General features: G+C 50.8%; 2 protein-coding genes across 4 annotated transcripts in view; both read right to left on the reverse strand.

The window, feature by feature from the left end:
- The window catches only part of LOC129208289 (uncharacterized), a 77,713-nt gene that overhangs the window by 41,657 nt on the left and 11,892 nt on the right, over positions 1-24,164 (reverse strand). For all 3 annotated transcript variants that reach the window (XR_008577766.1, XR_008577767.1, XM_054830770.1), the window contains exons 3-5: positions 13,626-13,679; positions 12,847-12,980; positions 11,903-12,040 (exon numbers count right to left, since the gene is read on the reverse strand). Coding sequence is in view for 1 of the 3 variants with exons in the window: in XM_054830770.1 (XP_054686745.1) it covers positions 11,907-12,040; positions 12,847-12,980; positions 13,626-13,679 (322 nt within the window). In the remaining 2 variants the exon portion in view is untranslated. The remainder of the gene's footprint in view (positions 1-11,902; positions 12,041-12,846; positions 12,981-13,625; positions 13,680-24,164) is intronic.
- On the reverse strand, positions 5,009-6,286 carry LOC129208290 (uncharacterized). The gene is made up of 2 exons (XM_054830772.1): positions 5,709-6,286; positions 5,009-5,092 (listed from the first exon to the last, which is right to left on the reverse strand). The coding sequence occupies exons 1-2, from the start codon at positions 6,274-6,276 to the stop codon at positions 5,058-5,060; spliced, it is 603 nt and encodes a 200-aa protein (XP_054686747.1). The 5' UTR covers positions 6,277-6,286; the 3' UTR covers positions 5,009-5,057.

Here is a 24,164-nt window from a genome sequence, read left to right on the forward strand (position 1 = left end):
AGCCGACACAATTCGGAGCAGGGTCTTTCCAGTTCTCATGGACAACCACATACAGTTAAAAATCTTGCAGCTGGTCAGAGCAGCCAGATGTGATCGCTGCAGATTTCCTCAGCCCCGTGCTCCTTCGGTGAGGGGAAAACTCTGGCTTGAGTTGCAGCCGTAAAAAGGTCTGCTGAAGATACAGGGTGGGTTTGGGTCTGTGCTCCTTCAAGGCTGTGCTGGCAAGAGCAGCTCTGCAGATGGTCAGATATTCCCAAGCCGCATCCCAGCGGAACCAGTGTGAAGCGGGAAGCTGGGCTCAGCGGGGCCATATCCAGCCTCTGCCCAGAGCATCCTGAAGAAAGGTTCAGAAGGGCCATGCCACTGCATGGGGCAGGTTTCCATCCTGTCCTCAATTTGCCTGTGGGATCCGAAAGGAATTTTTTCCTATTTCTCTGCCAGGCAGGAAAAAAAAAAAAAAAACCCAAACCCCAAACACTTTGTTGTTGTTTATACTGGACAGGATTAAAGTTTTCAGCATCTGTTATATTTAGATGTCTTTCAGACCCAGATTCAGGGAAACGTTATGCGTGATTCTTGCTCTGTTTACCCTTCGCTCCGTTCCCTCGCTTTTACTGTTCCTACAGTCTATTCCTCTTCCAATTTAGGTTGTGTTCCCCGAGGACCACGGCATAACCCCAGCTTTCCCAGGGAAACCAGCACCCCGCGGCAGCAGCGAGCAGTTTTGCGCCTCCGACCAGACCACCTCGGTCCTGCCTAAAGCAAAGGGCAAATCGCTCTTTCCTGAATCACAGCCTAAACGACCCCTTAAAGTGGGTAATTCAACCCAAGATAAAGGCACCTATCCACTCGAGCATGACGTTCTGCCTGGGATCCCCAAAGAGGGGCTCCCGACGCCCACCATGCCACAGCAGATGTGCAGCACAACCCCGGCTTCTCCGGGGACCGAGGAATTTCTGTTTCTCTTTCCCTCCTGAACGTCTTGAGGAGGAAGGGACACCGACCATCCCTGCAGTGACGGACTTGCGAGCAAAGCCCCGGCTGCAATACGTTCTCATAAAACCTTCCCAAAGATGAGCATACGAACGATCACTTTATAAGACAGGGCGGACAGAAGTTTACATCCAGTGCCCATTTTTCAGTAAATCATTCCCTCCAACCTAGCTAAAAAAAAAAAAATAATAACTTTTTTTTTTTTAAACTCTGTCTCCACTACAGTTTTGCAGAGCAGACGCACGTTTCGGTGCGCTCTTCCTTCAGCTTCCCTCGCAGGCAAGGCAGGACGGAGCGCGTGATACCCGATCTCTCTCTGCTGTGCCCTGGCTAATGGAAAAAAGCTGCTCGCTCGGAGCTGCTCTGATTTATTCCGTAATAATCTCTCCGACGAGGAGTCTCTGACCTCCCCACAGAGGCTCCATTAAAACCGAGCCTAGTAGATGGGTAGGGACAGGTAGTTATTTTCTCCTGATAGCAACAGTTGTGCACAGTAATGCGCCATTTCTGCACCTCATCTTCACCTGAAATATAAAGGCAGCCATCAGGGCAGAAGCTTATTTATTCGTTTTTCAAGGTCTGGCTCAGAACCCGTCGTTGGCTTTCGCTCAAAACCTCGCGCGCGGAGCCTGGCAGAGCTCCTGCGTGTGTTTAATCCGAAGAGCGCGGACTATCCGCCCGCTCAAAGCCGAGCTTGTGCAGGGCTGCGCGGAGGAGCAGGATGCAAAATGCTCTTTGACTCCAGCTGAGCCTGACCTAGCCCTTCTGGCCACGCGAAACCCAGGAACAGATGTTCGGTGCCGGGATTTTTTTTCTCCCAAAACATCTCTGATGTTTAATTCCCAGTTTACGGATCTGCACGAAGGAGAGCACGCTGTTGGGTTGCGGGGAGGTGAAGAAGGTACCTAAAAATCTTTCCTCCTCTTTTTAACAGATGACTTAAGAGAAGTTTTCGGGTTTGTAAGCAATGGCCAATTTTTCAAACGCGTTCACTACGATCTTGGGAAGTTTTTGCTACCTTCCACCTTTAAAGCAGTGCTACAGCCTGAAAAGCTGAGCGTTGAGCGTTTACATCTTTCATTAGCCCAAACGATGTCACTGGGTAAAATAACCAGATGAGCTTTCAAGCACAAAAGTCCATCTGCAAGTCTTACGCCTGACCGTTCGCCCAAAAATCACGGGATTATTTAGTTGGTGGGGTTTGGTCCCCCCCCACCCTTCAAGTTTTCCACTGCTTGCAGTGATTAAATGATTTCGGACAAAATTTTTGCTAGCAGTTGGTTGTCATGCTTGCAGGAGTCTCTGCTACGGCAAATGTGGCAAATTTTAAGACCCCCCCCCACTCGCTGCATCCCCTGATTTCTTTCGTTTGCGCAGAAGCCCGCCTCTAAGCTGGCATAGAAATATTAAGGTGCACGGCTGGGTTGTTTACTGCTTTTTGACCCAAAAAGGGAAAACCGGCTGCGTTCACTAACAGCTACGGAACGAAGCCAGAATATTCAATCAGAAGACAAACGATGTGCAGGAAATCTCTTAGGTGACCAAATATTTACTACACGAATGAAACTCCCCCCCCCCAAAAAAAAAGTTCCCGCTCAAAAATACTTGGAGTTATCAGACTTTTCCCCAATTTTTCTTTACGTAGTTATAAAGTCCTGGCTGAGTTTTTAAATCTTCTTTTCTGTTTTAGTTTGGGGTTTATAATGTAAATAAAGCAACGCGAAAAGTAACCGGGGGTCGGATAGAGCCTTGCTGCACCTTTCCGGCGGGGCTGGAGGGGGTACAAAGCGGCAACACAGGGGAGCGTTGGTGGGGTCCTGGGTCATCCCGCTCCCCCACGCAGGGGGTTGCTTTCCAGCGCGTGAATCGACGAGGGCTGTTTTCCCAAGCATTGCAAGAAGGCGGTGGTTGTTGCGCCCTCTGATCAGGAGAATAACGCTGTCAGAGCAGGGAGTGACCAGCACCCGCCTCCGCACGGTTCTTGGCTCCGTTTAAAGGGGCTGTGGGGGCTACAGATAGGCTTTAACCTGCACGGCGACGGTGCTGAGCACCCGTCCCAGCTGCCCGGCTCTTCAGGCAGCCGGTTACAGTCCGCGGCATCGCTCAGGTTCCCCGCGGCCACGCCAGCGCGCAGCCCGGCACTGGTGCAGCCACGGGGGCGCGCATCCTTCACGCGCCTTCCCTCTTCTTTCGGGTATTTTTCAGACCGTGAATTCCTCGCAGGCTGGACAGACCGTCTGCAATTACAACGTTTTTGCAGGGCATGAAAACCGTTTTCTGCCAAACCCTGGGGACCGCGGACGCCAGCCCTGCCGGTGGGCAGGGGGTGGGGATGGAGCAGCGATGTTTCCTGTCCTCCCCTGCCCGCGGGGAGCTGCTTTCTTGGATGGCTCGGCTCCAGCGAGGGCCGGCATGACAGCCCTTACACGCGTGACAGCCCTTACCCGCCGTATTACCCACGTGGAGCTGAGCCGCCGGCGACCGAGCCAGGGGGACCCTGGAGCTACCCCCCAGCACCCACGGGAGCGACGGCACCGCGGCAGTCGGATGTCTGCGTGCCCGGTGCCCTTCTCCGCTCCCCCCGAAAGCTTTTGTCAGCCTGACACGCAGCGGGGGACACCCACACACACGCACACACGTGAGTGCAGGCAGCTGCCGGCACCCGCCGCCGCTCCGCTAAGGCTCGGAAACTTGCTGAGTGTGTTTGAGCCTCGCCAGCCAAAGGCCAGGGAAAAGAGGGGCCGTTTGTCTTGCCCGGCTGCTCCCGTCGGACAGCTGGTCGAGGCTGGCTCCTTCCCCTGGCTCCGTCCCCACCGACGGTCTCGGGCCGGCAGCTGCCACAGGGTACGCGGTGCCCTGCCTGCTCCAGGGCGCCTGGGTGGCATTTCCTTCGGGACGGGGTACCGACTCTTCATCAGCCTTCAGGATCCCGAAGCCGCGGCATCTCGCTTCCCCCAAAAGTGCCCGGACACCCACGACCGGGCTTCACGCCCCGCCTGGACCCTGCGAGCGGAGTGGTCCTGCCCAGCCAGCTGAAATGCCTGGACCCAAAAAAGCAACTAAACCCCCCTGGGGCTGGAGCAGCTATGCCAGGAATGCTCCGGTGGGCTGCCGGCCAAAAATGCAAACTCCTCCGGCAACGCGGTGCTGGATAGTTTGAATTGAGTGTTTTGCTCCTTCCATCACAGTTTCTTTTTTTTCTTGGGTTGGGGTTTTTTTTTTTGTTTTTTTCTTTTTTTTTGCCTGGGTTCTGCTCCTCGGTAGTCCAAGCACGCGCGTCCCTTCTTTGCGGATCCTAGATGCGTGTGATGGACCCACATTTCCAGTGATCAAAGTGAGAATAAAACCGAGTTAAAGAGCTCGTACTGTGCAGGCAAGTAAATGCAAAGCGGAGAGCGAGGAAAAGCTCAGCCCTCCCGTGCTCCTTGGCGTGACGATAGGTGCGGGACCTTCCAGCCAAAACCTTGGGAAAACACGGGATTTGGGGACCTCACTGAAAGAGAAGACGACAACAGAAAGCCAAACCCTCGGCTCTGAGCTCAGAGCTGGGACCCTGAGTGCCCACTCGGAGCGATTTCCCGAGGGAATTCACATCGGCCCTCGCTGATTCACCCAGCCCTTGCCCTACACCTCGCCCCGCAGCAAGGGAGGAGACGTGACTTCAGGTGCCGTACGGACGATGGGGACTAACACCCTGACGTCCCTCCGTCCCGACGCAAAATCGGCCCTGCCAGAGCGCAGCGCAGCCCTGCTGCCACAACTCCGGCCTCCGATCCCCTGCTAAAAGCTTCCCCCCCATCAAAACCCGCTGCGTTCCCAAGCGATTCCTCCTGCCAGCACCTCTGTTCATACAGTATCTCGAGCGTTGATGCCATTTAACAACCCCCTCCCTTTTCTTGACGTTATCTTAAACTGCGCTGCCAAATTAAGCAGACCCACTGCCCGGCATATGTTATTCCTCATCTTTTTCTCCTCTCCCCGCCGCCATCCCTCAAAGAGACCGAGTACAAATAATTCAGCCTCTGCCACTCGGACTGGTTTTAATCAAAGGATTCTCTGGGTTTCTACTGAGTAGGACACCTCATTAACAACTTCGCACCTTTAAGAAGGAAAAAAAAATAAAAATTAAAAAAAAAATTAAAAAGTGGTGTTACCCATTTCAGCATCGCTGCGCTTAATGCTGGTAAGCTGGCATTTTGTACCAGGGTCCCCTGCCGGGATAAGTTTTAGTTTTGGTGGGGAACAAAACAACAACAAGATTAAAAAAAAAAAAAAAAAAAAAGGAAAAGAAAAAGAAAAAGCATTGCTGGGCTGAAAGGGCTTAGAGATCGGCAGGAGCGTATTTGTCAGAAAGGAGATTAGAGCCTAATGAAATTTGTCTTTGTGCATGTGTCTGTTTCTCTCTTTTTTGGGGGGGGGGGGTCTTTGTAAAAAGCCAGGCTTATTAAAATTCAGGGAGAACCCCACACAAAAGACATTTCTCAGGGTCCAAAGGCACGCTTATTAATGCGGAGGTTTTCGATTCAAATTGGACAGAGCGTGCCAGTTTCGGGAGATTTTGGGTATTGTTTGGGGAGAAGAAAGCAAGCCTCGCCAATCGCTTTCTTTTCCAGTTTTAATGGCAGCAGCTGAAGCAAGCAGGTGCTGCGATTCAGAGCCCACGGAAAAGGGCAGGAGATGGGGTGGGAAGGGAAACATCACGGTGGAAAACTCACCGACGTGACGGGATTTTACTAGTTTGGCTCCTGAAATTGCGGGAGCAAATTGCAGGAGCAAACGGGTGCATTTTCCCACGTACGTCTCTAAGGATACCCGACCGTCGGCACAGAACAACTTGAGGGGTCGTGGCGGAGACGCCGGTGTGGAGCACGACTCCGATCCCTTCCGTTCTTTTCCAAACACGTCGGGGTCAACGCCGTGCTGCAGCGAGCAAGTGCGAACACCGGTGGGCAGCATCTGCAGCAGCGCAGCTGCGTAGGGGCGGTTTACCTTACCAGGGGCTTTGCGTTGGGAAAACGCGGCGCCGTGCACGCAGGGCTTTTGCGTGGCCGCTGAGGACAGACGACGGCGATGGCAGCCCAGGCGCGTTGGCACGGGCTTGGGGAAAAGGAGGAAGAACCCGCAAGGAAAAGTCCGCCTGGTCACCGACTCTTGGAAAAGCAAACGCAGGGGTGGGTTGTGTGGGGTTGGGACTCCGCTTGCAAGAGAGGAAAGACTTGAAAATCTCCGCAAGGCACTTTTAGCGCTTCCCAGGACTCTCAACCCAAAGGGAGAAGCCCACATCTACCTTCTGGTTAGGAAATCTGCCCGAGGCTCTCGCTGACAAGTGTTTCTCGAGCGTGACTTGTTTGCAGAGCCCTTGGGAGTGTTTACTCGAGAAGAGCAACAGTAGGAGTTTCTATTAACTCGCTTTTGACATTTTGACAACAGAGCTGGGTTCACCCAGCTGGCTTTTTTTCCACCCCGCTTGCACGTTTCCACCTGCTGCACTATGAAAACTATGAGAAAAATCTCATGTGTTTTCTTGTGAGATTTTTTTGTCCTTCTGAGAAATCATGGGAACCGGTCCCACGCTGCCTCAGCTGAGAGAAGAGCATACGGAGGGTAAACACCGAGGAAGGACACAAGCGGAGCGTGGAGCAGCAAGCTCCAGGAACCGAGCAGCACAGAGAACCGACGGAAAAGCATCCCAGCGAGGCACGACTGCAAACTCCCTCGGTACTCATTTTTCTCTTTATGTTTGAGCTAAGCTCATTGCAACAAAAACCAGCACCGATGCTGAGGATAAAACACCATGGGCTACCTCCATTATTGAACAATTCACATGAATTATGATTCGATGAAGTATCTGATGGCTACGTAGAAACACCACAAGTAACAACGATAAAATTCACCGTAAGCGTGTTAGAGAACATCACCCAACTTGTTCTGCAGAGCCCCAGAGACAGTCACAGCACATGTTCAGCAACACCATCCCATCAAGACATAACAAATTTGTGGGTTATACTCACTTATGCCTCCAGTCAAACTTGTGCCAACACCTCCTTCACCTCTTGCAGGTGCAGGAACAGAGCAGACCATAGCAAACACCTGTGTTTATTTTCTAAAAAAAAAACCAAAAAACAACAAAAAACCCAACCCTGCCATCACCCACCCATTGCTGCCAGCCCAACAAGGCACCCCATGGGCGAGGGAAGCAGAAAGCTGAGGTTGGGCTAAAATTACTTAATGACCCTGATTGTTTTCACCTTTGCTCAGAGGATATTTTAGTGGAAATCAGATGGCCTGAGTCTGGGGATAGGAGATCAGCTCAGAGAAGCAGGAGCTTCTCTCCCTGAGGCTGGCGACAGCTCGAGACCTCACAAAATCTTTACTGTTGTTGGACTCTTCATATTGTAGCCCTGCTCGAGTGCCCCCAAATTGCACAAGCACGTAGAAAGACGTGTTCCCTGAGAGCTCGCGTATAGGAAACGCATTGAAAAAATCAAAATTTATACAATATCAGCATTAAAAAAGTGCCCGGGATAGTTCATCCCTCACCGTGCCGGATGCGGTAAAGGAGGGACCTCTCGATCAGACCCATGGCCAGCAGCTAACGGGGCAGGCGAAGGAGCTCCCATGCTAAGGAGCATCTTTGACTCGCTTTCATACAGGTAGAAGGAGGATCAGCTGCCTGGCAAAAGCCACGTAACATCTTGGGAGGACGTTTCCTGCCCCAAAGCACGCAGAGCGCGGGGGTTGTGCCGAAGGATCGATGAAAAGATTGAGGTTTTTTTAAATGGTGCATGATTTGCACAGGGTTTGTCTGCTTTTTGAAGGTCACTTTTTCTAGGTTTTGTTCAGCGATGGCAAACGGAGGGTCTTTGTATGAGTTAGTAGGGTATCACAGGGCTCTGGACAAAATCATGAGGAGCAGCAATATCATGGCTGGTCCAAGTAACTTGGGCTCTGCTAAGTCCGTCTCTCACAGGGAAAGGCTACAGATGGTAACGTTGAACATCAGCCAAATTAAAATGGATATATGTTTATATATATATGGAAAAGAAATATATATATACGCACATATATAAACACACACAATCACAGACCCGTGGAACTCATTGCCACAATATAACTGATTTTAAGATTTTATCCGTATTCAAAGAAAGGATGGATACTTATGGTAGAGGCTTCGTCATCCCAGCCAGGGCTTTCTCTGCACTTCAAGGAGCACATTGAGCTCCATCCACCCAAAGGCAGGAAGAAATGCTGTTTGTTAGTCGCTGCCACGGGGCTTATTTCCACCTTCTCCTTGAAGCTGCCAGCTGGTGGCTGTGGGAAGCCGGACCAGGTGGACCACAACCACTTGATGGCCCTGACCAGATGCACTTCTGGGTTGTTTTCAGGCCCCAAGACCCATCCCTGGCTCCGACCGCCCACGTTATCCGGCCCCGCAGCCCACCAGATGGTGCTCTCGGTATTAGTTAATACCAAGTTAATCTGCACCTTTTCCTGCCACTGAGAAACTCCAGCACAGGTGGGGTGTGGAGAAACACCACCAAGAGCAACTGATTTTTGCATTTTCCTAGAGCACCAGCCAGATTGCGTGGCTTCATCCCAGGCATAACGTGGTCCAAAAACCAGAAACATGTTTTTGAAGCATCTGGAGGCGATGGTGGGTTACGGGCGCCGGCATGCACCTTCAAGCCCAAATGCAACGCGTGGGATGTTGGTTGTATCGCGGTGTTGAGCCAAAGCACTAGGAGAGATGGGAGAAGCAAAGGCAGTGGGGAACGTGAGCACGGCCCAACACTCAGGACATCGTTCCACATGCCAATGGACCTGTCAGCACATTGGAAACCCTCTGGTGCATCATTTCTTGAAGGCCTCCTCAATGGCACCAGTTTCTTGAGCTTTTCGGGAGTGATATCCCACAGCCAAGAGAGCTGGCTGGGACATCGGTCAACTCTGGTATTTCTGCCTGCTAGAGATACGAAGCGTTTTCTATTCGAGGGCAAACGTAACAGCAGGGAGAGGTGGCGCAGGGCCGTCAAGGGATCTCCATCACCCAACGTGATCGGCTTGCACCGACGCCCACCAGCCGCGAGTTTTGATGCACTCTGAGGTCCCTTTCAGCCTCTGTTTCTCCTCAGTTTTCTACAAGAGGAACGTCTGCGGTTCCCATGCCCTTTGCAGACTGCCATCCTCGTAATTACATCGGGTCTGGAGAACTGGGCTAGTGTCGTAGGGTTGATCCTGAGGCTGTTTCTTTGGCCCAGCAGGATGGACTGTTTTCCTTCCGTATTTCCAGCTTAACGAGGCACTTTTTTTTTTTTTTTTTTAATTTCTCCTTAATAAAACTTGGGGCAAAGGGGAACATTTAACGTGCAGTTAAATAAAAACCAGAAAGCGCACCGTACCGGCTGACTTCCTAAAAAACTAAGTGTGTTTCCTACAGCCATCCGTGGGACATCAGCAATGAAATAAAACCTCAAGCACAGAAGCCTGAACTGCTAAGCAAACCGGCGGCTAAGTCTGTGGCTTTTGTTTTTTACCAATAATGTATTTTTATCGCTGAGAAGCCGGAAAAGGGAGAGCATTAAAGGTCGCTCGCACGGGTTCACGGGAGCGCTCCGACCATTTACGCCTGTAATGAGTTTTGCTGCCCCTGAGCAGAGCACAGGTAATAACAGATCATAAAGTGGGTTTACCACCCGAATTGCCGGTCTCTGAAGGTTACTAAAAGCCTGTTCGAATGAGCACGGTCGGATCTGCCTGGCTGGTTTTGAAATCGCTGCTTTCTTAATGCTTTAGTGGAAACCTCTGTTTCTGCCCTTGTTGAAACGGGTGAAAATCAGGAGTGCAGCAAACGGACCCAGCCTGGTTTTGTCCAGGAGAAGAGTCTGGCCAAAATCACTTAAACTTGTCTGATGATGCTATTAGTTTGCTTCATCCAGAGCCGTCCCAACAGCTCGTTGACTAGTTATAAACCTTCCCTGGTTTATGAAAACTGCTTATAAAGCATCTCCAGATTGGCCACTGTTAACCCAAGCCTGGGATGTTGTTTTTTCAAGCATCGTGCCTGGAAAACCCTGCAGGGCTCAGGGCCCCTTCCCAGGTGGAAAGAGCCACCGCTGTGCCCCAAGGGCCGAACCTCCCCCCGGCAAAGGGGGTGAACCCCCAGGAAGGGGCTGCGCAGAGGCTTTGGGCACAGACAGCCCCCCTGCAGGAAACTGCCCAGAAAAGCCATGGGTTGATTATTTAGAGGGAAAAAAAAAAAAATCCATCTCTCCTTTTCTTTTAGGATACGCAGCGGTGCTGGAGATGTCTCCAACAGCCCTAACCACACGAACCCTCTGATTAAAGCCCTCTTCCAGCCCAAAAGGCTGCGAGAAGGTGGGCGACGCTTCGGAAGAGAGAAAGAAGCCTCCGACACATTCGCTGCTGTGGTTTCAGTGCCGCATTTCGCTGCCCCTCTGCGGCACACGGAGAGCATAGGCCCGCCTTCCCTTGTCCCCCTGAGCTGACATCCCTGGCACAAGCATCTCCTTGAAACCTCCACCATAGACCAAAAAGTGCTTTTTCTGCTCAGCCTGGACCAGAACTTCTCCTCTTTGACCCAGGTGCTGAGAGAGGGGGAAGGATTGCACTGATTTGGTGGGTGTCCTGGCATGGCTGTGGATGTTAGAGATTACTTCACCTCGGGGTTTCTCTGCTCCTTCGTAGAGAAGCAGGGCACATCGCCACCCAAGGAAAAGCAGCATCACTGCGGCAAAGTCGGTACATGGATATCTTGCTTCAAAATTCGGCCCCCAAGAACGGAGCGGCAAAACGCCGGGGATACAATTGCTGAGGTGTGAGGTGTATGAAGTTCCTTGAAGACTCATTAATAATTTTAGAAAACCAAACAGATCTGCTTGGAGTGGTCTGTCTTTGGTCTTGCATTAGCAGATGTGTGCAGCTGGTTAAGAACGAGATGTTAAAAGCACCGAGAGATCAGTGACATTAAGGGCTCAAGCTTGGACTTGCCCCGAGGGACGGTGCCCAGGGCCTTGGACCACCTCTGCAGCATCCCATAGTGCCCTTGATGCAGGGCAGGGTGTGCACTTGTGTGCCTTTTATTCAAGAACCATTTCACCTTTTGGAGAACCAAACTCCATCTTGTGCACATGCCTTCTCATTTACAGCCAAAAAGAAAAATTGGGGGGGGGGGGAGGGGGGGAAGAAAAAAAAAGAAAAAGAAAAAGCTGCATTTCAATTGTTCATTTCGCGCTTTGATTTCTCTCCATTTGCCTTGCCTTTGTCTGTGTGGGAATGCGCATTTGTGGGAACGCGTAATATATTGTAATGTTTTCTGCAGTTGTTTAGTGGGTCCCCTTCTGAAGCCTTACGGACCACCATGGGCTGAGAAACCGGGATAGAAGATCCAGAGAGACAGCCTCGTGCAAATCCAGCGTCATCCCTTTGAAGTCCTCGGGGCTTCCACGGCAGCCAGAAGTAATTAGTGAGAGAAGGGAGTTGCAAGAGCCGTGCTGGCTCGCCGTCAGTGCTTCCCGCTGACTTTGAATCAAGCGGAGCTGAGCCAATACCGAGCGCTGTCGGAATTACGACACCAAACGTCCAACCTATCTATGGAGCACGCTGCGGGGCTCTGAGACGGCTCTCTGCAGCAGGACTCGCGCCGTCGACCTCGCAACACTTTAGTACCAGACCTACTTAGCCAAAATACAGCAGGCACCCGGGTGCTGTGGCCAAACCAAGTCCACTGTCACTCCCACGCCACCGTCCCTTCAAGTCAGGGTGGCTGTAGGCTCCCGCTCCCTTAACCCACTGAGTTCAAGGAAGAGCAGCACAAGCAAGAATTACCGAGCGACTTTATGCAGCTCCCAGACTTGCAGAGAAGCTGGATAACCAAAATGCTCCTCCTTACCTTACTAAACCTCTCCATACGTCGAGCGCTCCCTCTGCCACGGGGTGCTGGGCTTCAGCGACCAGGACCGCTCCTCTCTCTTGCTTCGTGCAGCGGCTCCTGATGTATGATTTGGTGTTTCTGCTTGCCGTTTGCTCTCTGTAAAGTAAAAGTGGGTAAAATTAAAGACAGTTGCCTATAGCTTAACGTGCCAACTCTCCTGTGCCTTCCCCGTAAGCAGATGCTCCCCGCGGTTGGAGATGTCACCTTCCCAAAGATGCTTCACGCGCCTGGGACGATCCCCTCCTCCACTGCTGAGCTGGGATCAGGTCTGCAGGCTGCCTGGAGGAGATTACTTTGGAGATATTTTGGAAAAAAAGCGGGGAAGGAATTTTAAATTTTTAGCCTGGAAAGGTACAAATACTCTTCGTGCTTTTCCCCCTCTAGGCACGGTTTTGAGAAGCACGTTCCTCTACCTCTGTTTTTCTTCTGCTATCTTGCTTTTTTTCCCCTCCTCTCTTGTTTTCCCCTTCCCCCTTCTTCCTCCCTCATTATCTCTTGAGCAAAGTTACTATTTTCCGTGGCAAAGACTGCGGGCATCACTGAGGTCAAAAGGCATCTCGGAGCTCTTCAGTCCAACCTCTTGCTCAAAGCAGGGCCAGCCTCAAAGCTGGATCCCAAGTTTCGCGTGTGGTTATCAACTCCGCATTGTAAAGAGGAGCACAGATGCGAGAGGAAGCTGTGTTTGGGGCAAACCGCTAAAATTCCCCGAGCAGTTTTCCAACAGTAAATTCTGATTCATCCAAAACAATTTGACAGGCAGGAGAATTTTGATTTTGAAGAAGTTGGACAGCAAAACCTCAGAAATATTTATGTTTGAAACCAAAAGCTTCATTTTTCCTTTTTCGTGTCGGTTATTCTAGCCTTTCCTTTCGCTCCGACGCCCGGGTTTTATATCACTTTACCTGGTGTTGAGACTGAAACTAAATGGTCCGCTTCAAGAAGGTCGCTCCCATGTTTCCGACTCTGCATTTCACAAGAACTTCCGCTCAGGGAAAAAAAAAAAAACAAAAAACCAACTTTGACTTTTCTTCCTGATCTGGAACAAAAGCAAATAGAAAAACGTCAGGAAAATTTCATTCCATGCGACGGGAATTCGACTTTCTGGACAGCTTTCGTTGCTGTCAGGAAGAAGGGTGGCTGGCTGAGACAGCTCGTGAAAGCTTTGAAAGTTCATACAAAAGCTCTAAGCTGGCAACGCGTCCCCTCAATCCTTGCATCCACTGCCAGTATCGGGGGGATGGGATTTTCCAGGGTCCCCTCAAAGAACTCAATATACAGCTCCCAAGACGCCTGAGGTCTCTAGTTCTTCAAACTCTCTTTTGAAGAGCTCTAGCCCCTTTTTTTTAAAAAAAAAAAAAAATAAATCATTCTGCTTTAGATAACCAGAGTGGGCCTCTTGCTCATGGGAAGCATTGTTAAACGTGTCACCTCCCACTAAGAGAAGAGGAGGGGGGGAGAAAAGCCACATAAAGATATTAAAACAAGAAACTGGAATGTCTACAAACTGCTTGGAGAGCTCGTTCTTAATTCACATATCCCTGTTTACTACGAAAATGGCTATTTATGGCATTGTAAGCAATCACCCTTGGTTTCCGCTTAGCCTCAGATGGATGGTTGGCCCATATGTCTCATGCTGTACTTAAGTAGGACAGGGAAAAAGAGGGTGTAGAAGTGAACAGACCTTTTTGGACGGCCACATCTGGTCCCCACGTGTAAGCCTAGCCTCATGGAAAGCCTGCTGACAGAGAAAAGCCGCATGCTGTGGTTCTAGACAAGCTTCTCTTATAGATATATTATATATATCACATACACACCCAGTTTATATAGGTGTGCAAAAATATATACAGATAGATATTGAGCAAGAAAGAGCTTTCAATATTTTCCTATCACGCTGCTGGACGGCGAGGGGCTGGGGAGCAGAGAGGAACGCCGAATACCCCCAAGTTTGGCAGGGAAGGACCTGGGATAGAAAGCAGAAGGGCGGACGTGAAGCGTTGGATAGGCTGATGTGAACTTTCTAACCTGGACGCAGAGCGCAGGTTCTGGGGATGGACGAGACATAAATTCTTTGCCGTCTCCACTCCCATGGAAAGGAGATGCCTGGAGACGCCTCCACTTGGTTTTATAAAACACCGCCATCATTTGGGCACCCTCCTTCTTTAACTCAAGACCTCCAATTCACTTATAATTTTCCCCATATTTGCTTTTCAGCCATCTCGCTCTCGTCAGCCAGGGAAATCCACACCACCAGCCACGAGCCATTTTTTTTTCTTTTTTTAAGGCCAACTTAACACTGACGCCCCTTTTCTTAAGACCAGAAGCCTCTCCTTTCTCCACCTCCACGGCAGAGTTGGTGTCTTCCTTCCTTCCCACCCCAGGACCCCAGTCTCAACTGGGACAGAACAAATAATGCTGCTGGGATGTTATGGCTGATCAGCGGGACATCTTTAACCTATTATTAATTTGGACGAGAAACAAAATCAACAGGAACAAAACCAACTTGTCTCCTCGCTCCAAACATTCATCTCCCAAGGAACATGTGCTCGATGCGATATTAAGGAGAGAGCAAGCCACGAACATGCGAGCACTGCCGACGACCTGGCGCTTTGCTGAATTAGGGCCAACGGCCTCCTAATATTAAATCCTTGCCAGAGAAGAGATCGCTGCTGGGACTGAAATACACTTGGATGGGACAAACTAGAGCACGGCCGGGCACTTGAAGGAGTATTTTCACTTGGCAAGACCGTAGATTTGTTCATTGAGAGGCTAAAAGGCATCCGCATATTTCTGTAAATTGGAATTTTTGTGGCAGTCCGGGGGCGGGGGGGGAGCAGGATAAAGCATTTATTTCCCTTTCCGCTTTCACGTTGGAGATGGGTGTCCGACATCCCCGCGCCTTTCTGAACCCTCGTCCTCGAGGGACCTTCTGCGCAGCCCCGTCCAGTGACCCCTGCAGCAGAGAGAATTAATCCGCCCTGCTGCGCAAACGCACACAGCAAAACCCAATAAACCGGCCCCGAGTTAGCAATTACGTCTGGAAGAGCACATCAAGCACCAAGCCAAGTGATCTCGAGTGACGGAGCAGCCTCCAGCCCCCCCGGGCAGCTGACTCAGGAGCTATTTACATCACGCTACCAAAAACATTTCGGCTCACACACCACCCCCCGCTCCAGTTCTCCGTGCACCCTGGCTTGGAGGAGGCTCACAGCCCTCCCCGTGGAGGGAGCAGCTCCTATGGATGCCGTGAGTCCTCACCCCAGCCTTTGGGGAGAGCTAAAGCACCAGCACCAGCTCCCGTTACCCCACCGCCACGCAACAGAACACGGTGGGTCCCTGGGGAGAGATTTTTTGGCGGGATGGGGATGCCACAGCCCAGCTGCTGCTCTTTGCGAGGGCAGGGATCTCACCGATCTCCTGTTTTCCAAACCCAAAACGGGACGGGTGGAAGCACGCGCCAGCGCTTTGCGATCCCAGGGGACGAACCGGTGGACATCGAGACTCTCGCGTGGGAATGAGGATGGGCAGAGAGTAGAAGGGGGGCTGGCAGTTGGAAAAGAGTGGGAAAATAATTTCAAAAAGTGGAACCGGTGGAAAATATTACAAACCACCACCCATTTCCTTCCGCAGCCAGTGACTGCAAGACTTTCTTCCCCACCTGGCACATCAGCTGGGATTTTTATTCATCAAGCCATCCTCGAGCTGTGCGGCAACGTCTCGGGGCAGGATCCCCGGAGGACCGGGTCTGAGCGGGCTCGTTTGCGACGCGCCCAGCGACTCGCTCCGACGCGGCGATGCTTACCTCACGTACGTGCGCGCGGAAGGGCCAGCCTGCCCGCAAGGCGTTTTCTCCATCCCTGACAGCTCTTTCACGCTCCTGAGCTAGTCTGCTACGGAAACTGGGTCAGGGATTCACATCGGCGAGGATGCGGGCTTATCCATCACCTGCTTTTTCGGGGGAACCCTGCTCGCAGTACCTCTTTGTGCCATATCGGAGCAAAAGGGCTCAGGACCGATAACTGACCTGTTTTTCTCTGCTGGAAAAAAGATTGTCACATCTTCCTGTGAAAAGCTGCCACTCTGAGGCCCCAATTTAAACCAGAAACCTTTTTTTTTTTTTCTTTTGTGTCCCCTTGCTTTTTTAAAGCACCTGAAGATGATCTTTCAGTAAGGCAACGATAAATACCAACGAGTCTCGAATATTCCCATTAGAATCTGCCATTTGTTATAGCAACAAAGAAAAAAAAAATCCCAATACGTCCTCAAAATCCTCTATTTCCCCCCCTAGCAGACCCCAGAATGGTTTTCAACGTTTTCCCGATGTTTTACAAGTCAAATCGTTCTAGTCTGAAATATTGTATTTCTGCAGCGCCTACCGGTATTGAACACGCTGTTTAAATCAGCCTGCTTGCACTCATAAACGAGCAACGCGTATTAATTGCTGCTGGCTTTTTCCAGGGACAGGAGCGTGGTTCCACAAGGGCATTAAAGCAAACGTTTCCCGAGCGTTTGCTCTTTTTTTTTTTTTTAACGCTACAGAACCCCAAGTAAATGACCGAAAAAACATGTTGTTACGACGTTACGCAAGCATTACATTTTCTTTTCTTTAGATCGGGCCGTAACTCTTGCAGCAGGGGGAAATTTCTGTGGCTAAAAATGATAATGAGAACCAGGGTTCGAATAAATGGTCCTCGCAGCCTAGGAGGGATGCTGTGGACCCTCTGGTTGGGAACAGAGGGTTTCTTTGGGAGTTCGTAAGAGAGGGGCTTTGCTCATACGCAAATTTCTTTGCGTTTGCCTGCGTTCTTTGGAAAATTTTCCACTTTTCTCTAGCAGTAAATTTGACTTGAACGAAAGCAGAAGCAATTGGATTACACAGAACGTACATAGGAGTTGAAAAGAGGTCAGGTTCCCCCCCCCGGCTCTACGCTACGCACAGATCTGGAAATCGGCGGCTTGCAAGATAGAGAAATTCCTGGGGATCATCCAAAATTAAAGTCATGTTCCCATTAGAAGCGGACTGAAACTTGAGCTGCAAATCCAACCCTCTTAAAAACTGAGCTGCGGTTTGGATGAGACGCCCTGAATCTGGATCAGTTGACTCCCATTTTGATGTGGGAACCCAAGTCAGACCAGTTTCATAATACTGTTTCAGATGTGGCTGGAAAACTCATGCGAGTGACAGATCTTCCAATGTCTTCCTGCTTGCAAAATGGCTTCAAGTCTTGGTTTGAGCCAAGAAGCACGAGTACCGCTAGCAAAATCTGTCAGCGTCAAGTCCAGGACCATCTTTCAATGAAGTTACGAGCCTTTCTGGAACCTAATTCCCAACCGAACTACACCACGGCAGCTTTCCGTAGCTTTCTTGGAGGCTAGCTCCTTTTGGAAAGATGGTTCTTGGAGACAGGCGTTTCCTTCATTTGCTTGGCTCTCCTTCCAGTTACCGCCGTTAACGTTCCCGTCTGGTTTGCAAATTTCCTATTTGCAAACCGAACAAGTTCTAATTACTCCCATCATTTGGCCTGGAAGGGAAGAGCCAACCGTATTCATCAGATAACGAGAGCAATTGCCCCGAGTACCACGCTCCCAAATACACGAGCCAGGGTTTGATCTCAAAAAACGAACCTAAAGCACTAGTTTGGATTAAATGAACGCGCATTAATACAAAGAAAAATTTACTTGGGAGCCTCCTCTCCAGCTGTGGGTCTTAAATATCCTTAAGGATGTCTGCATATAACGCCGTTACCTCTCTCCCCTCCATCCCCAGCCCCTCTCTGTGCAACAAGGACCTTTGCCAAATAATACTTTTAGCTCTATCTGCAGGATAAGGCTCACAAAGCTATAGCGCGTTCAAATAAAGATTGGAAAGCATTTCCTTATAGGAAGGAGTTATCCCGGTTTGTCTTCCTTTCCTTTTGATTATACAGCTCAGATTAGGGATAGTCAGGAAATTACATCGTCTTCGGAAAAATTACAAAAAAAAAAAGAAAATAGAAGAATATGAAGGAAAAGCAAATTTTTTCATTTCCTGCCAAAAACAATCCCACAACTTTTTTGATGTTTCAAAGGCTCGGTTACATTTCTTTCTTTTTTTTTTTTGAAAGTTTTACTATAACAAATACCACTTTGCACATGTTCCTTGTTTTTAAACAAAACACGGGTCGCTATAAGAATGTGCATACATTTTCTTCCGACTCAACACTTTCTATTGAAGACGGATGGATACTGATGGAGCCACCAAAGGCCAACATCCGCCCCATGATCTAAGGCAGGGCGCTGTTGAGATAACTAAATTTGGCTCTGTGTGTTTAAGACCAGAGGGAAGAATTTTGGGCTTTTATAGGAAAAAATTTATCCCCGGTGCTTTTTGGTGAACAACTGACCTAGAGAAAAGCACGTTTGTCACTGCGGTGCGTGACCTTTGTCGTTTCTAACCAGAAAAGCAAGCAAGCTGAGCATCCCCTGAGCAAAGGTAAGCCTTTCCAGGTAATAAAGTAGGAAAAAAAGACAAATTGCCGTGAAAGACGTGCCTAAACACAGAATCTGTGATTCTGATCAAGCAATCGTCGGTCGGTCAGCACGGACCAACCTGTTGTGTTTTCCCTCTGCTCCTGACGAAACTCGGTGGGGAAGAGGGAGGGAGCAGAGCTTTCCAACCGGCGGAGATGAAACGTGGCTGAGTTATTCACTTCCCAGCATCAGATTAACCGCGCTATGGGAGCAACGGGACTAGGCGGTTCAAATACTTGCATCAAAATGATTTACGTTTGCCTTTTGTGAGAAGCTATTATCCGACAGGCCATACCATGCTCAGTCTAACTCGACCTGAATGGTCTTTGCGCTACCGACTTCTTGCGGTTTACACATATATATGATTTTTCTTTTCTACCAACATTGCAAAAAAAAGCAAGTCAGCTGTGCGCTCCTGCAAAGAGGATCTCTCGGCTCTCCGTCACCCACCCAGAATAATTTCCAGCCATCACCCCCACGGGCTCATGAAACCTGCTCAGAGATGGTCATCCAAATCTCTATGGCAAACCCGGCCCCAGTTTTTTGGGTTGAACCTGCAGCGAGGCGGGACGAGCCCCCTGCAGAAAGCGAAATGAGGGCGAGCCCTCAGCACCGAGCTGGCGAAAGAATAAATCTTCCTGACGGAGATGACCGGATCGGTCCCGTCTGACAACCCCAAGCCAAGGGCGGCAGGCGCGAGGGCTGGCTGCACGCAGGGACAGCCGGGAGCATCAGGGACCGCGAACACGTATTTCGGCAGGGGATCAGAGCTCGGCGTAATTCCCCGATGGGACCGTGCAGGGTGTTTGCCTTCAGACCTTTCTGTCCAGGCAGGACCCGTTTGTATATCATAGCCCTGTTTACATCCAGCCTTAGGTACGCGCACCGTCACCATCACGGGAATTAAATCCCGATGCGCAGCTGGCAAAGGGGATGCTCTTACCCCCCCCCCAAAAAAAAAAATTTAAAACCTTTGTTATGGAGGCTGGGCGCAACACCAGCAAAAAAAAAAAAAAACATTAAAGCACATCTGAAATTTCTGGTGACACGAGGACTTTTCTCCGGCACAAACCACGACTCCCTTCACCTAAGGTACTGTTTGCATTGCAAGCTGCTGCGGGGGGGGACAGAGCGAGCTCAGCCAGCTCCTCGCTGGCCAGAGCACAGGAGAGAGCAGCTCCCCAACTTTCTGATCAACTCTCCCGCCTTAAGCTTTTTGCAGCCGTCCTACGCTTGAAAAATATCCACCCAAAACCTTTGATGTTGCTGCCGCCGTGCCCTTTCGAAGGGGAGGAATGCGGTCTGAGCATCCCGGTCCTGTGGAAGAGGGATGCCTCATCTCACAGCTTATCTAAAACCCATGGGCAAACCCCCTCGCTGTGACTTTGGTAATGGTTTTTTAGTGTTTCCCTGTAAAAGAAACATTCTCAGTTGTGTGTTTATCATCGCATTAAGTCCCACGCTTTGCTGGGTGTCCGGCGTTGCTGGAGGATGCAGCTGCCTGGAGGATGCAGGCTCGGGGCTGAGGGGCTTTCCCCAGCTGGCTGCTCTCTGCCAAGCGTTCCTGCTCCTTTGGGGCTCCGGTGGGATGCTCTGCTGTCACTTGTGTCCAGGGGAACGACAGCAACAGAGCGACCACACGGAGAGATCCCTCCTTGCCAGGCCAGCAGATGCCAGCCGTACCGGGGAAGGAAGGGGCAAGAGGGAGAGATTTCACATCAGGAGCTGCAGAGAAACCACTACATCTTCTCTATCCCTTTTTAAAATATTTGCTCTGGCGTGAGAACGACTGAACTGGGAGGGGCCCCTTGAAAGGCCAAGGCAGAGCGGAGCCGTTGCTCTTCAGGTCCCAGCTCGTGGGGTAAAGTTTCCCCGTACAGCTCAGTTTCTCACCCAAGGGCTGCACCAGCCAGACCCTCCCTGTGGTCTTCGGGCTCTGAGCATGGCGACTTGCACCCTTTGGGAGAGCGGCCCCAGCCCTCTGATCCCACCCTGGTTTTACACAGCATTGCATTAAAAGCCTCGGTAACCTACGGAGCACCCCGATCCCGCAGAGACGGTGATTTCCCAGAGAGGGAAAAAGCACTGATGCCAGCGTGGTGCTGCGACAGCCCACCCATCCCCGTGCTCCTCTGCCAGCCCTGCTGCTGCAACCCCCCGACCAAACACCCCCTCCTTCCAAGAAGCTCCTGGTTAATCGTTTTCAGCATCCCTCCCCAGGGAGCGCTCATTAGACACGGATCTCAGAGCAACAACCAGCAAAGTTGTTGGCACGCAGGTGTTTGACACGGGCTGGAGAAAAACCCAGCTCTCATCCCCCATCTAACGAGCATCTCCGGACCGGGGCGAACGCGAAGCATCGGTTTGTTTTCTTTCGTTATTACTGAAGATGAAAACAAAGCTGGGAGCACGGCAGAGGGTCCCCAGCGTCAGCAGGGACATGGGAAGGGGTCAAAGCAGCATCGTTATCAGGGCAAGGCACCACACGCCAGCTCCCTCATCCAAAGCTGGGTGAACCAGCCTGGGAAGCCCCTCTCCCTCCAGCCCCTCCATGAGGGGCTCACGGCGGGGTCCCAGCTCCATCCCAGAGCTGCAGGACCCTCGCCATGCCAGCAGCCCCTACACCACCCGCAACGACCTGATCACCGCTCTGCCCCAACCGCTTTCACAAGACACCCCCACGCAGCAAATAATATTTTTTGGCTAGCTCTTCGGTGGGGTAAATCAGCGCGGCAGGGGAACCACGGGGTTACTTCTGATCCGGCGACACAGCTTGTCCTAACTTCATTTGTCCCTTTGAAAGACAGCTCCAGACAGTAAATCACGCTCCCTAGCCTGTAGAGCGAACCACCGCCGCAGCTCCTGATGGCCAGATGACGACAGTTTTACAGCAAACACCCCGCTGCCCTTGACCCGCGGGCTGTATGCCACTGTGGCTCGTCTCCCAGAGCCCTCGGGCACCCCCCAACCGGGGGGGCAGGTCCTCCCCGGGACCGGCCCCTCCGTGCCCAACCACCCTTGGTTCTCACTCCCAACCCCAGCCAGTCCTTTTGTGTCCATCTGTCCTAACAGCATCACTCAAGAACAGCTGGAGCACTGACGTATATTTGCAAAACATCTTTCCCCCCCCAACTTTAAGCATTTGGTTTAATATTATATATTAATATAAATATTATTCAATATTCCACCCCTCCCTTTGAGTAGCATCAAGTGTCCTGTAAAATATAAATGCTGGCAGATAGCGGTGGTTTCTTGACCTTCTCTGCACCACTCACTATTTCATAAACTCTACCAAGACACCTCTTACTCTGCTCCTCGCTAAATTAAACAGCTCTAATCTGTTTAACCCCCCCACCTCCTCCTCCTCCAGAGGACTTTCCGAGCTCCTCATCATCTCTTCTTCCCTTTGCCGGCCCCGCTCCCATCACGTTTCCCTCTGGCTTGGCCATAGGAGAGCTGCCCAAGGTGACAGCGTTCCTATCAATTTATGGGATGTAATTCAGATACCCTCAGGGTTGCTCTCCCAACTCTTAGAGTAGTCAAACAGCTCCTGGGAAGGGAACCAGGCGTCACCGCTCCCGGTCGTACCACCATGCAAGGCAGCATCTGGGAATAACCATCGCCAGGGCCGGTGTCGCAAATTATTTCAGGAAAGCGTATTTCTACTTAGGAAGCGTAAAGCTGGACATTTCTGCCGTGGGAGGACACGGTGAAAGAGTGAAACCTGCCTCTGGGATTGTCATTTTGGGGTTAAAGAGTTAAAGGTTGATGAGGAAATTACCATCTCCCTTAAGTTCTCTGCCACAGATACCAAAGATCCCAGTTTCCCCCATTTTGGGTATCCTTTGGACGTATGAATGGCGCTCATCGCAGCCCTACGGCTGGAATTGAAATGTCACCTCTGGAGGGACAACACCACAGCACCAAAGCACTCGGCAGCCTCCACAAAGTCCTGGCAGCTCCTGGCACGTGGGGACGTTCAGGGACTTCGGTTTCACAAAAAGGATGGGTTTGGCAACGCTTCAGTCCCCGGCGGTTGCTCTGTCAAAAGTATTTTGCCAAGGAGCATCCCTATAGCTGAGGGAAAAGCATATTTTCCTCTTCCACACTGATTTTCTCTGGTTTTCCCCACTAAGAAAACAAACCAGTTTTTAAAGGATGTAATGGAACCAAAAGCAAAATTATTTTGCTTTTCTCACAAATCGCCCTTCCCCTTTTTCTGGTGGGGAGATGGAAAATTATATGGGAGGTGGGAGGAAAATAAGGAAAAAAGTGTTATTTAGAATAATACTTTTTCCACATGAAAACCTGAAAAAAACCCAAAACCCTCACTTAATCAAAAAGAGCTGAATTGCCGTGCCTCTCCTGGGGTCACCTCATCCCTCTAAGCCTCTCACCCTGCAGTGACCCAGATATTTGCACGCCTGCTCGCGCTGCAGCCTTTGGGCTTTCCTGCAGTACGATGGTTTAAACCAAAAAGGCAGAGGTCGCAGACGGAGGAAGGGGAGGAAAGAGCGAGTTGGATCCCTCCACAGATAAATACTGCCTTGTGGAAACCCGGGCGGCTGTAAGCCTCTCGCAGCTCGTTGCCCCAGAGCAAATGAGCCGGTGGTCTCCATCCAACGATGGGCAAACATCCAACCCGCAGACCCCCCGTCCCAAAACGACGGCAGCTGTTGAACGTCCTAGCTGCGTCGGCTGGACACAGAGAACACCCGGAGACGGGACACGCGCGCAAGCCCTCGCCAACCCCAGGAGGCCAGCGCTATTTTGACGATGCACAGTAACCCACAGCATGATGAAGATGGTTGCCTGGATGCAAAAGAAAACTGCTGGTTTAGATTTAAAGGGTAACAGGGCTTCCCAAGAGAAGTGCATGCAAAAGAAATTAAGGACTGAGTCCAAGACCAGGCAGGATCTAATCAGCCCAGCTTAAATTCTGGTGTCACCTCCAATTGGCCTTCATCCCAAGATGGGATGTGCAACTCAACCAAGTCGACCTCCAGCGCATCAGCGGGGTGGACTCTCCCACCTCAGACAAGGCAACGCACCACCAGCAGACAGGCTAGTGCTGCCTACGGCTCTTGGGCCAACCTGGTGACGGCTGCCGCATCCATCCATGAGACACCACCAAGCAACCGGAGTGATTTTTGCAACTTGTCGCCGATCTATTTCTCAGTGTATGGGGATTTCCGTAACTTTTCACGCATACGGAGATTTTATTTTTCCCTTCTTTTTCAATTACATGTTTCATTAACCCTCTGCACCTCCTGATTTGCTGATGACTAGCTGAGGTTTCCAGACTGAAGAAATAAAGAGGGAAATAACGCAATGATCTATTACCAGTTACAGCTGCCATGGGATGATACGAAACTTAATCAGTTGTTTGTAAAATGCTTTCAGTAGCAGGGAAAAAAAAGCTGGAAAAATAGCAGTCCCTTGCTGAAGATAATTTCCACCCCATCTCCTCGTCAGTTCTCTTTTAAAGAAATGCCTGGGGAAGTGGAAATCCTTGAAGTGTGTCCCGCTGATGATAGCTCTACGTTCTCTGCTAGAGAAGGCTCCCAAACTCCATCGGGCAATGCCATTGCGGCTGACCCATCCCACCGGTCACGCACAACCCATCTGCAGGCAAAAGAGTCACCCTTGAGGGCCAGGAGATCTCCCTCTGGCTTTGCCCAGCAAGGAAGCACTAGCTGTGGTGGGCTCTCAG

The sequence above is a fragment of the Grus americana genome, chromosome 6 (genome assembly GCF_028858705.1).
Source record: "Grus americana isolate bGruAme1 chromosome 6, bGruAme1.mat, whole genome shotgun sequence".
NCBI classification, from domain to species: Eukaryota; Metazoa; Chordata; class Aves; order Gruiformes; family Gruidae; genus Grus; species Grus americana.

Excerpts from the sequence above, each read along its gene's own strand:
- LOC129208290 (XM_054830772.1), bottom strand. The coding sequence starts at position 6,276 with ATGTGGGCTTCTCCCTTTGGGTTGAGAGTCCTGGGAAGCGCTAAAAGT. Across the intron at positions 5,093-5,708 it reads AGTAAAATCCCGTCACGTCG|GTGCGAAGTTGTTAATGAGG; the intron begins GTGAGTTTTCCA and ends TCCTTCTTAAAG.